At 35.3% G+C, this 12,895-nt stretch overlaps 2 protein-coding genes across 2 annotated transcripts in view; both read right to left on the reverse strand.

The window, feature by feature from the left end:
- Nucleotides 1-2,858, reverse strand: part of phldb1b (pleckstrin homology-like domain, family B, member 1b) — a 97,061-nt gene extending 94,203 nt beyond the window's left edge. Inside the window, exon 1 of the mRNA XM_067451141.1 lies at nucleotides 2,413-2,858. Within this exon, the coding sequence (XP_067307242.1) occupies nucleotides 2,413-2,439 (27 nt within the window). The 5' untranslated portion in view covers nucleotides 2,440-2,858. The remainder of the gene's footprint in view (nucleotides 1-2,412) is intronic.
- A 2,429-nt stretch (nucleotides 2,859-5,287) lies between these two features.
- Nucleotides 5,288-12,565, reverse strand: arcn1b (archain 1b). Its single transcript, XM_067451845.1, has 10 exons — nucleotides 12,345-12,565; nucleotides 9,965-10,228; nucleotides 9,705-9,884; nucleotides 9,397-9,599; nucleotides 9,153-9,317; nucleotides 8,447-8,612; nucleotides 8,148-8,295; nucleotides 7,945-8,053; nucleotides 6,488-6,692; nucleotides 5,288-6,398 (listed from the first exon to the last, which is right to left on the reverse strand). Exons 1-10 carry the CDS (start codon nucleotides 12,345-12,347, stop codon nucleotides 6,309-6,311), a joined length of 1,533 nt encoding a protein of 510 aa, XP_067307946.1. The 5' UTR covers nucleotides 12,348-12,565; the 3' UTR covers nucleotides 5,288-6,308.
- Nucleotides 12,566-12,895: the final 330 nt, after the last annotated feature.

A 12,895-nucleotide genomic window follows, 5' to 3' on the forward strand; every position in this document is an offset into this window, starting at 1 on the left:
TGGTGGTTATAACTGCTCGGAGGGATATAAGACGTGTTGCACTAAGTTCATAAATATAACAGCAAAATACTGAGTTAAAAAGATCTTCAAAAAAGCAATTGACAAAAAACCAGGTTAAGTTGCTTATGTTTGATATGAACACGAACACTCGCCTAAAGTGACTAATGCAGAAAAATCTCTTTGCTATGAGCGATTTCAGTATTTATGCAGCTCAATAATAAACATCTGTGTGACTGAGCTTGGGTAATTTCCCTTTGAGACTGTACGTTGTTTTTAATTAGTGGAATAATACGAGACATGCTGCTCTGGATGATTGAACAGATTCAAAAAACATTTCTACAAGCAAAAGAAATGCAAGCTCTGGCAGCATACAATTCTGAATGATGTGACAACAGTGCCCTCTAGTGACGGATCACAACCTCTATGAAAGACATGGAAGCACTATTTTACAGCCTGTCGCAAATATTGTAGTAATGACACTAACTAATAATAAATGTGTGCCAACCCTTAACCTACCCCTACAACTAACACGAACCAATGTTGTTACCTTAGCCTACATTACTCAGTATTTTTGACAGTAAGTACATTGAAAGTGCACATACTAAAATCAAGGGGGGAACAATTTATTTTAAGGTGTTATTGTTACAGTGTGATTATATATTTAAGTACGGGGTAGTATTAATTAACTATATGTAGCCTATACTTACTATAGGGTTAGGGTAGGTTTGGACAATGTAAGTATCTCTTATCAAATCCATAAGGCAATCTAAAAACAAATAATCTATAAAGCAACATAATTAGCCAATACTGAAATATAAAATACAGCTCAGATCTGGCCAACTTTACTCTTCCCCCTTCCCTAACATAGCATCTGAAAGTCAAATAAACCTGTAACGATCCACCCAACTCCTAGGACAGTAAGACTGTCGTTTGTTCTGTTCCTTCCTAAGGAAATTCCTCATGCTCACTCAGAATGCATCTCATTTCCTTCTGTGTGTCTCACATGTTAAAGATCCAGCTCAAAGGCTTGTCACCACAGTGGGGAAGAAAGCAGGGCAGCTGGAGGGTCTATGACAGGTGTGGAAGAATTTAACTCTCGCTCTCACTTTTACTGCGGGAAAACGTCCCCAAAATGGCCTCTGTAAGAATGGGATTATTTAGTCGGCACCTTATGACCCTAAAATCTGTAAACCAGCCTCTGGGTTTTGAAGGTATGTTCAGCACACACAATACACATAACGACTTGCAGAATTATGCAGATCTTTATAATAATGTAATAATAGTTATACAAGTGTACATTATATAGTTATCATTTTTATATAAATTAAATGAAATGCAAATATATGCACACACAACACACATATTTATACAAATACACACACACAAATAAATACACATATATATACACACACATTATATATATATATATATATATATATATATATATATATATATATATATATATATATATACACATATATACACACACATACACACGTTGTAAAACGATTAATCATATCCAAAATAAGTTTGTTTACATAATGTGTATCGTGTATAATTGTTATGTATATATAAATAGAAATGCACATACATACATATTTAATAAAAAACTGTCATATTTATATAAAATATAATATAAATTATATAAATAAATATTATATATTGTTTTGTTTTATATTGTTATTATGTATGTTTGTTTGATTTATTTTATTGTTTTTCTTGTTGTTTTACTTTATTTTGTATTTTAATTCTATCTTTATTGTTTTAGTCTGTATTTTTTCTATACTCTGTACAGCACTTTGGACAGCTTTGCTATGGTTAAATGTGCTATATAAATAAAATGTACTTACTTGCACACATAAATATACATACATATACACACACACACATATTATACATATATATACATATATACATATACATATATATACACATATATATATATATATATATATATATATATATATATATATATATATATATATACATACACACACACATACATATATATATATGCATGTAAATATGTCAAATATATATACATACATACCGGTACACACGTATATGTGTGCTTTATAATATAATTATACATAGCATACACATATATTATGTAAACAAGGTTTCATTTTAGATGTGATTGATCACAATTAATTGTTTGCTGTGTGTATGTGTGTGTGTGTGTATGTAGCATTATCAGACCTGGAAAGTCATATCACTCCATTATCCTGTCTGAAATTCCATGTTATATAAATATAAGCTATAAATTGAGGAAACCATACTTCAAAAAAAAAACTGAAACCATGCAATCAGATTCACACATCACATCATACATGAGCCCAAACGCACGTGTCCGGTTATTGACATCACTGTTAAGAGTTTGTGGCTAGGTTTCAGAAATAGAATGGAACTAACCTGAAATCGGACCTTCTTGAGCAACATATTATAATCCTGGATGGTGGACGCGTTACTGCTCTCTGTTGGGATCCTGAACGTTCAGCACATGTCGTATTCCTCATTAGCCAACCTGAAAGAATGGCCTATTTCAGACGAGACACAGAGCTATACAAATCACCGACCCCCCGCAATCTCAGGAAATCATTAACTTCCAAAACTTAATCCTTCGTAAATAATTAAAATAAAGTTTTCAATGAATCTCAGATTGATACCAAAAATCCCATGTGACCATGTAAACCCATGCTAGTCCCTCTGCCCCCTCTCACTCTTTCATGTGACCTTTTAACAAAGCCTGGCTCAGTACTTATCTGTTTGTTCATTCATCCGAAAGAAAGACCCGCCTTCTTTTATGACCGGGATAGTGGTCATTAACACCCCTCCTCTTTTTTTCTAAACCCCAAACAGCCCCCCTCCTCCCCCCTTCTCTCAGGGGAACCATATGGTCACCTGTGAGAACTACTGTCTGTTTGCATCAGACGTGTACGAGCAACCTTTACTTCCCCCTTCCTTCACAATCACTGTCCACGCATAACTCCCTCCAGACTTCAACACAATATTTCTCCATTGCGAGCGATCAGATAGGAAATGAGGTCAGCACAGATACGGTCGGCCCCTATTCTTTCAGCCTACACCCTTCAGTCCCTTCATCAAACCCACAAATCGGATGTTAAATCTGCTTTCTCCGCCCCACCCTAAAACTTTCCGCATGGATTAGAGTCAACATCAAACAGAGGCAGATTCTAGCAGATAAGACAGTGTTTCACATACAGACCATCCCCTGTAGATATGGGTCACATAATTCTCAGACTTGAGCTGTGGTCAATGACCATGACTGACATTTAGTGAATTATGCAGACACAAATGTATGATAGTCAACAAGGAAAGATTGTATCAAGTTCTATATTTAAAGACAGGATTATAAAAGCCATAAAGAAAAGCTAACCTGGCGCTATCATGCAACGATATTCTGGTGATGTAAAGTTGACCAACCAATAAATAGCAACATTTTAAATTCTCTATTTTGTCTGAATAAATAATAAAATTAACAATGTTATTTTTTTTAGATTGAATAAAAATGTTTTCCTTATTTTTATAAGATTTTGTTTTCTATTTAGCTTTATTTTTATTTCAGTTTTTATTCATTTTAGTTTGAATGATCGTCATCCCTCTCAATACAAAATAAAATAAAAGAAAAGAACATAAAAATTAAGTTGAAATGAATTAAAGGGACATGTGATGGAAAAAATATCAGATGGGAGAATTTTTTTTTTTTTTTGTTAATGGCTTTGTGTTCCCCAGGGAAACTTTGCGTCCAGTGGGACAGACATTTTGCAAAAAAAACTTGAGATACTCTGGGGAACAATATATTTGTGAAAAAACGCAAAAGCATTGACATATATTTTTGACCATCATCATGTCACTTTAGGGACTAAACATGCTTTGAGAGCCTTAACTTCATAGCTATAAAGTAAAATATAGCTTATCATCATTATACAGAATTTAAGTCAGTCAAATATTCCAAAAAGCCATGTCGGAGCAGATGTAAGTGATTCATTGGCAGGAATCTCCTTTACTCAAACGTACCTAATGCATTATCAACTCTGAATGCCATTGCCTTGTCTCTGAGATTCCTCACATGCTTGTTTAAATCCTGAAAAAACTTCCAGTCCACTAGCTCATGAAGTCCACCAAAACTGGGCTGTGTGGCCAAATAATTCTCACAAATCTTACACCAAAACAATGAAAACAATCAACTATCTAAGAGCTTTTTGATCGTTTTTTTGCCATTCGGTTGCTGGGGAGCTCTGGGTGATTAAACACACCACTAGTCACATAATTTGAGAGGCATAATTCATGTCTGGTGCAGATTGATTTAAAGGCACAATATGTAAGATTTTTTGATTAAAATATCCAAAAACCACTAGAACAATGTTTTATATTTTGTCCTGTGTACTTGCATTGTCTCAAACGTTCCCAACAATGGTTAAAATAGCTGATTTCTCTGGATTTAAACAGTGTTAGGGACCGTGTCTTTGTGTCTTCTATCAATTAGGTCATTTCACAATCAATGTTATACAGCGCAACAGTTAGTCGTATTGTTTGAATCTCGTTTTCTTGATTCATCGTGAGTAAAGTTTTTACCATGCCCCAGAGACAACACTATTTGGCTAACATAATCAGCGAGAGCTTTTGCCATCATACAATACATTTTAAAATGAACTGAATGACATTTAGTAAACCTGTGTTATTAATATGATATTCTTATATTGATTTATCGTAGTGTGCAACAAGTGTCTCATACCAGCCACCGGACGAATGCACTCACACTCAACACACTCAAATTTATTTTAGTATGATTGTTTTAACCATGTAAAACAGCATTGCCTGCCTTACCCCACATACGCAACGAAAAGAGCAGAAGCGGCGACTGCAGCATAAACGTGATAAAAGCTCAGAGATCTGTGTTTAGCATTCGCTCCCAAGGCTCTCGGTGCGTCCCGCTTCATACCACTGTAACATTAAGAAAAATTTAGTCCATCAGATTCCTTTCCATTGGGTGTGAAGGTGAAGAGTCAAAACTACAACTCCCATGATTCCACACTCATTCACCATGTCAAGCTACTCCTTTGTTTTGAATAAGCGACCGCTAGCAATGAAACTTACATACTGTGCCTTTAAATCTAATTTAAAGGGTTAGGGATTTAAAACAACCCCTAACACCAAGTATAAGCAGCCTTGGCATGAGCCACCTATACACATACCATGCCGCTGCAGTATTCAAAATCCTAGGTAAAAACACATATTGAGGCAGGAAGAGCTCAGAAAATACACCTTAATTTAAATGTGACTTTATTATTGATTAAAGGTATTCATAAGTATCTTACAGCAGAATGGAATGTCGTAACCCTCCCCATGGCGTTCCGTAATCATCTTTGAGTGTGCGCTGATAAATGTATTTTACGTTATGGAAATACAAAAAAATAAATCTGTTCTTAATAACATCTGGGAAGCCAGGGAAAATATATTTTCCTGTTTAGCCAAATAAATGCAGCAATGAATAAAAAGCAAAAAAAAAAAAACGTTTAAACAGATTATGTGTACCATTACTTACAAAACAACAAAATGAAACATCTTCCTGTTTAGAATAATCTTCAAACTAATGATTACATAAATATAGCACAAAAAAAAGTAGGGAAGATACTAAAAGGCAAATTGCGTTTGTTTTGTGTTTATGTAGACGATCAAGATGTCATTTTAAAGAGATGGAAAAGGGTGTGATTTTGTACTGCACATTTAATGCAGTGTCAGTTCTTATTGCACAAGCACAGCTGATCTAATCATCACCCAAATATGCATTGGATACTACGATATTAACTCTGGTTCCATATTAGAAAACCTTGAACATTAGAAATGAATCCAAATTGCTAATGAGCTGATGCAGATCACATGGTTTGGGGGAAGAAAAAAAAAGTCGCAATTCTATACAAAACCTATGCGACAAGTATAGAATTTTCCAATTTTCTTCTTTTTCTTTGAAACGTCAGGAGGGTTCATATGGGCTTATAACACATCTGCTGTAGGGTGACACTGATCTTCCCTTGATGTCTTCAGGTGCAGTGCTGTATTTTACTCTCTTTTGTCTTTCCTGGCAGGTGTAGCTGACTGCACTTAGTACTGAGCAGCTGAAAGTCCAGTTTATATAAAAGTAGATTATTTTCCTTTAAGACAGACAAACACAGAAGTACTGCAGCCCATGTCAGAGAATGTTTTGAGCGCCGTGCTAACGTACAGCACGCTCTCTGATCCGTTTAGCTGGCTGGCAGGTTAAAACGATCTTCAACCAAAGGAAACATTTACAGGATCTCATACTTATCCACAACAAATGATGTCTCTGAGGAGAATTTGACTGGACTGCCTCCTTCTATGTATGTCACCTTGGCCACCTGTGGAAACAATCCATATATAGTCATTTCCTTTCTCACAAGGACTCATTTTTGTTTTGGTATTTCATAGATAAATCAGCATAACTTGCCTGAATGTCACAAAAGTTACGTTTGGAGACAAAAGAAACATTGATTGGGAAGAAGTCGTTGGGTTTGCCATCTATACTGAACTCCAGGCTGCCACTCTTGTTCTTCTCATCGATAACAGGCAGAGACCATTCCAGGAGGTTTTTCCTGCTGTCATGGTTATACTGCCCATCCAGATCACCGACCACAGGAGCGCCTACACCTGACCTGCATAAATCACAGGAGCCAGAGTTTGTTTATGGTACATAGAATGAAATGCATTTGCAAAGTTGACATGCCCTAACTCAGTCTAAAATGATTTATATATATATATATATATATATATATATATATATATATATATATATATATAAAATTATTATACATACATTATACATGGAAAAAAAAATCCTAACTAATGCTGTACTAAATGATACAGGGAACACTCATTTGGTTTATTTTTTTTTTAAATTGGGCCTTATGTGTTTTATTTTTTCCCAAATTCTGTTTTTCATTTCAGTTTTCTTAAATCTTAATTTTATTTGAACTCCCATTTTAAATGGATAAATAAAATTGTAGTAATTAAAAAGCATGTCTAATTCGTTTAAATCATGAAACTTACACAATTTAACACAATTTATAATTTATTAAAATGTAAAAATTTCAATGTTTAGAGCCCTGTAAAATATCCAATATTTCAAGTGAAAAAGCATGGGTGTATACCCAGTGTCTCAGTATAATGGATGTTTGGTCTAATATACAGCAGCCTAACATTTAATATAATATGAGAACATTTGTGCTTTTGACTTTTTAGCTTTAATAAGAATAACATTATATTTAATTCAATACAGTGAAGATTTTTCCATTGGATTGTTACATTTCTTTATTAGTAAACACGTTAAATAAACCTAATGTACCTGGAAAAACTTCATTTGTTTAATTCATATTTGTGTTGTATTGGTCCTATTATTTGTAATTGGCTTCTTTTTTCTTATTTTTAATAACAGAAATAAATAACTATACTAATATACATATCATTATTGTAAAATAAAATGTATCATATTGTGAAATAAGATTTTGCTAATTTTGCCCACCCCTAGGAGTTTGGTGTAATGAAAAAAACTCAGATCTGGAAACTCTGGCTTCAACTTCAGGCAATTTATAGGGTAAAAACAAGTCTTCTTTATTTAACTGTTAATGCGTTATTGTCGCGTTAAATTCATCACGAGACATTTTTTTCACACACAATAGGAGTTGCAATCTGACAAGTTTTTCCACCCCCTTTTGTTTGGCTATTACCGGTATTAAACAACTGGCCAATGGATGACAGTAAAAAAATAATTTAAAAAAATCATTGCTTTTAACGGCTAATACCGATTACCGGTATATCAATGCATCCCTATCATTAACTGTTTACTCAATAAAACAAAAAAGGGAAACAGAAAATATCTTGTTTGTAATGATTTGAATAAGAACTTACGGCACAGGAATAGTAATAATAACATCATTGAGTTCGAGTGCCTCGTCCTGAAGCTCATACTCAATGTTGACGTCACAGCCACTTCCACTTTCTGATGGCCAACAGTTAACTGAGAGGACAACATAGGACGCATGCATGATTGATATGTTCATGAAAATGCTGTCATTCAAAATCTGTGAGTATGAAAAAAAGAGAAGACTCACTAGTTAAAGGAATGAGAGATTCATCCGTGCTCTGTAACCTCCATTTCAGCACCCCCAAATCACTATTGAGAGGGAAGGACTTATCCTGGTTTTTCAGAGCAATCAGGGACTCCGTGGTGAACAGCTTTTTATCAACATGAGGGTGAGTCTGAAGAATAAATCAAAGAGTCACACAGAGATCTAGCTCAGTGGGAAAACAGAGTGAGAGCACAGTGTACTTCTAAAATCCAACATTGTCAACAACATCCCCTTCAAAATACATGCTGAGATCATGAAGCGGTGTGTTGTGTCTTGCGCACCTGTAGTTGGGCTCCTTTCTTTTCATTGTTGTTAAGGAGTATAGAAATGCGGCCATTTTTTTCATCTGTGACTTTCAGAGTGATCATGCCCAGAACTTCCATGTTCTGCAGTCCACCATCCCGACCACAGGTCAGCGAGATCTTCTCTTCCACCCTCAGATGTACACTGGGACACAGAGTTCATAAACTGCCATTAACAACAGGCATAATCTAAAAATAATATCATTATAATATGATAATACACTACTGTTCAAAAGTTTGGGGTTGATAAAGTGTATTAAATGTTTTTAAAAGAAATCTCTTTCTAGTATCGAGTATAATAATTACATAAGTTATATCTAAATTATTCAAAATTATTATTATAAATAAGCATTGTTAAAAGCCAGACGCTATAGTCTTTAAAAACCATTTGCTATGTAGTGACCTTTAATTTGGAGTAGAAACAGGGGGAGAATTCTCCAAATAATTTTTTGATGAAAAAATTTAAGTAAAAAAATTAATAAATTAACAAAAAAACAAAAAACATTTTGTAACATAACATGTCTTCTAATTACCTGAATACGCACTTTCTGAATAAAAATATTTATTCACAAAGTATTTATACATTAAAAAAAAAACTTTACTGACTGCAAACTTATGAACTGTAGTGTAAATAATACAGGGATTAGAATGTGCCAAATACCAAAATAAAATCAGTAAGCAATACCTCTCTATATTCACTGGAGGCTGAAGGACTTTAGATGCCTCTGATGCCTTCCTTCCTGCACTGGATGTCACAATATTTTCTCCTTCTGACTTTAGTTTGTCCACAAAGTTGTCCACCTCTTTCCCCTTGAAACCCAGCTTCAGAGCTTTACCTGAACCACTCGGCCTACAGGAACAACAGGGCAGATTAACTTCTATACGCTCATATATTTCGATGTATCATGCCTCACAGATAAAGCTCATACCTGACTGGAGCAGAAGACACTTTGGGCTTCTCTGGCTCTATTGTATCCGTGATGATGGTGGCTGATGTGACGCTGCTCATTCCTGAATTTCCAAAACCTCCGAAGCCTGGCGATTTCCTTCCGGCACGTTCGGCGTCTTGTCTTGCTCGCTGCAGCTCTTTGGCCTTGCGTTTCATCTCGGCCTTTGCTTCTCTTTCTTGGGTCTGTTAAAATAAAGAATTGAGAGAAACCCAGAAAATTAGAGAGTGTTTGATTAAAACTTAAGGCATAGAGTAATTTTGCCCTGGATGTTTCATCAAATATCGTACCTCTCTGACAGCCCTGAAGACTTTCTCTTCATGCGAGTCCATCTCAGTAAAAGTGCGAATCTGAGCCAGGTTAACGTTCTCCCGGTAGCCCAGAGCTACAATCTCATCAAATGCAAATATGAGATCAAAACAGTGCTCCGAGATCTCGCTTTCCTCCAGTACTCTGCAATATTCAGGGATCTGAAAACATACAGAAGAAAATCAGTTATTCAAGACACATCCAAGAAGTGCAATAGGAGAGTAAAAAAAGTAAGCTTTACCACTCGGGAGAAAAGCCTTAGTGTCTCCAAGTCCTCCAGGATGTTGCTGTTTTTTGTGGTGATCAGAACCATGTAGAGCTTCTCCAGGGGCTGGTAGACGTAGCGCACGCTGTCTGTTTCCACAAAAGTGTGCTGCTTGCCTGTATTCATCAGTTTGGGAAAGGCAGCCAGAAGGCCCTCGACGCGGGTTCGCGTCATCTCTACGAACTGTCGTGACACTATGGCTTTTCCTGCCTTAGTGCACACCGCCGCTGCCAAGAGCACCTGCACAGATTTGATGGACATTCAAAACCTAATCAAAGGACCCTTAAAAAAAAAGAAGGAATTTTTGATCGCTATGATGATCTATTTCAGAAATGGTGATCAACTTGCATTACCAGTTCATTACTTGCAAAATAATCAAATGTAAATGGAGATAAAAATGGGAGATAATTTTGCAGCATTGGGCCTACCGATAAATGCCATGCCCTCCATTTCGCGTATGTGTGTACATGTTTTTCTATCCCAGTGGGGACTTCAACAGAATGCACACTAACTAATGGAGACCCTTGTACCGTGGGGACCTAAATTGAGGTCCCCATGAGGAAAGAAGCTTATAAATCATACGGAATGATGAGTTTTTTAAAACTGTAAGAATGCAGCAGAAAGTTCCACCACCTGGTGGAATGACCTGCCGATCTCAATTCGTGCTGCCGAGTCTGTAGCCATTCTTAAAAAACATCTTAAGACACATCTTTTCCATTTGCACTTGACCAATACAGAATAGCACTTACTGATCACCACAGCAACGACCAAAAGTCTCTCATCCGGATTTGTGCCTTCAGGCGGGTATGTTACATAGTTATCATAACTATCAGAATCCAGTGTTCTGTATATTGCGTACGTGAGTTTTTGTTGTAGATGGCTATTGCTGCGCGTTTAGCTAGAATACAAAACCAACCCATTGGACCACTGAATCTGCATTAACGACAACAGCTGGGGCAACAGCCTTAGTCCTAATGGGTTGTTATCATAGCCATCAAAATCCAGTGTTCGGCACTTTGCGTACGTGAGTTTTTGTTGTAGATGTCTTAAAAAAAAAAAAATATTGTTGTGTATTGTGCTAATTAATTGAGATTTCTTACAGCTCTTACAGGTTTTTGGCCTTGTCTGTTCCGTTGCTTCTATTACTCTCCCCTTTTTTGTAAGACGCTTTGGATAAAAGCGTCTGCTAAATGATTAAATGTAAATGTAGAGTTAATGTAAAGGGATAGAATATACAGTTTGTACAGTAGAAAAACCATTACATCTATGGAGAGTACCCAAAAAAGATCCAGACATTAGTGTGTGTAACTATATCTATTCACTTCAGAGAGAAAAAATAATAACTAATTGAAAGTAGCTGATATAAAATATTAATGTTAGATAAACAACTTTTGGTTTAAATAAAAACATTTTTTAAAATGTTGCCTTGGCAACAAAAAAAAAGGATTATATAAAAAAGCTATATAGAAATATATAGAATAAAAATTAAGACCTCACTAAAAAGCACATAAATCATTAGAATGAAAGCTCATATTATATATAAAATGTATGCATGTAAAGTTATGCTCTGCAGTAAGACAGAACAGAAAAAAGACTATTATGCAATCACTTAGATTCACATAAAAAAATTGCAAATAAATAATTATACATAAACACATGCTATGTTTTACGGTCTAGTTAATTTTTTATTGCCAAAAACCAGAATACTAGATAAAAAGCAATCAGATATGAAAAAGCATTAAAATAACCACCATTGGTTGACATAATACAGCAACACGACTATAAAACATTTTTCTTTAAGGTAATAAAGGTCTACCATATGATTAAATATTAATAATAATAATAATAATAATTATTATTATTAAATGTTATATAATATAGATAATTTCATGAACCACATGTCATTTATCTTAAGACAACATTTGGATTGTCAAAGTCAGTTAACTTAGCTACAACCTGTTCAGTCAGCAGACATTCAATATCTAAATTATAATAAAATAATACAAAAAAGAAGCTATTTAATATATCAATATTATTGTCATAAAGACAATGACAGCTATTTACTTTCTTTAATTAATTACTTAGATCGTAATTAATCCAGAAGGCAATTTTATTAGCTGGCTAAGCTTTAGCTGGCTAACGTTAACGTTAGCTGTATCAGATATCAAAACCTAGCAACAATGTTTCCTTGCTTGTATGATGTTTTTAAGATAAAAGCAGACGGGATTTACACTTTTTATTAATTGACACTATAAAATGAGAAGAGTTTTAGACTGTATGAGCAATGAGCTGCATCGCGAGCTGCTAACTTAAATTAGCCCCATACTGCTAAACATACAAAACAAACCAGTCATACCATTTCTGTTCCCTTTCACACGAGGATCCCTCAGTGGACTCGGCCACGGACACAGTCTGTCCAGCTGTCCGTTTCAAAAACAGAAAAAGTAAGAGTGGTGAACTAATGCTTTGTTTAACAGTAGCACATAGCTTGACTCGTAATATCGAAAAAACAGAGCCACGTCTCCAGAGTCCAACCGGAAAAAGTTGCGGCGTGTCAGAAGCAGATGAGAGGAGAGATGGCGACATCTAACGGCGGACAGCCGCTACTACTACTTCTTCTTCTTCTTCTCTTGATTAATGGCGGATTGAAAACAACTTTAAGGTGCATACCGCCATCTACTGTACAGGAGTGTGTAACATCATGTTATTTTATAATAAAAATAATAATAATAAAAACAATTATATTCTGTTAATCAACCCTGTGTCTTTAATGATTTTAAATATTGCCTTCCTAGTGATTCTTCTCCCTTCTCCCTCCCCTTCTGTTCCCAGTATCCCCATCCTATTCCACTCCCTCCCTGCCCCCTGAACCCTATCTTGCAACACCTGTCTTTCCACCTCATATAA

The sequence above is a fragment of the Pseudorasbora parva genome, chromosome 8, assembly GCF_024679245.1.
Source record: "Pseudorasbora parva isolate DD20220531a chromosome 8, ASM2467924v1, whole genome shotgun sequence".
Taxonomy (NCBI): Eukaryota; Metazoa; Chordata; class Actinopteri; order Cypriniformes; family Gobionidae; genus Pseudorasbora; species Pseudorasbora parva.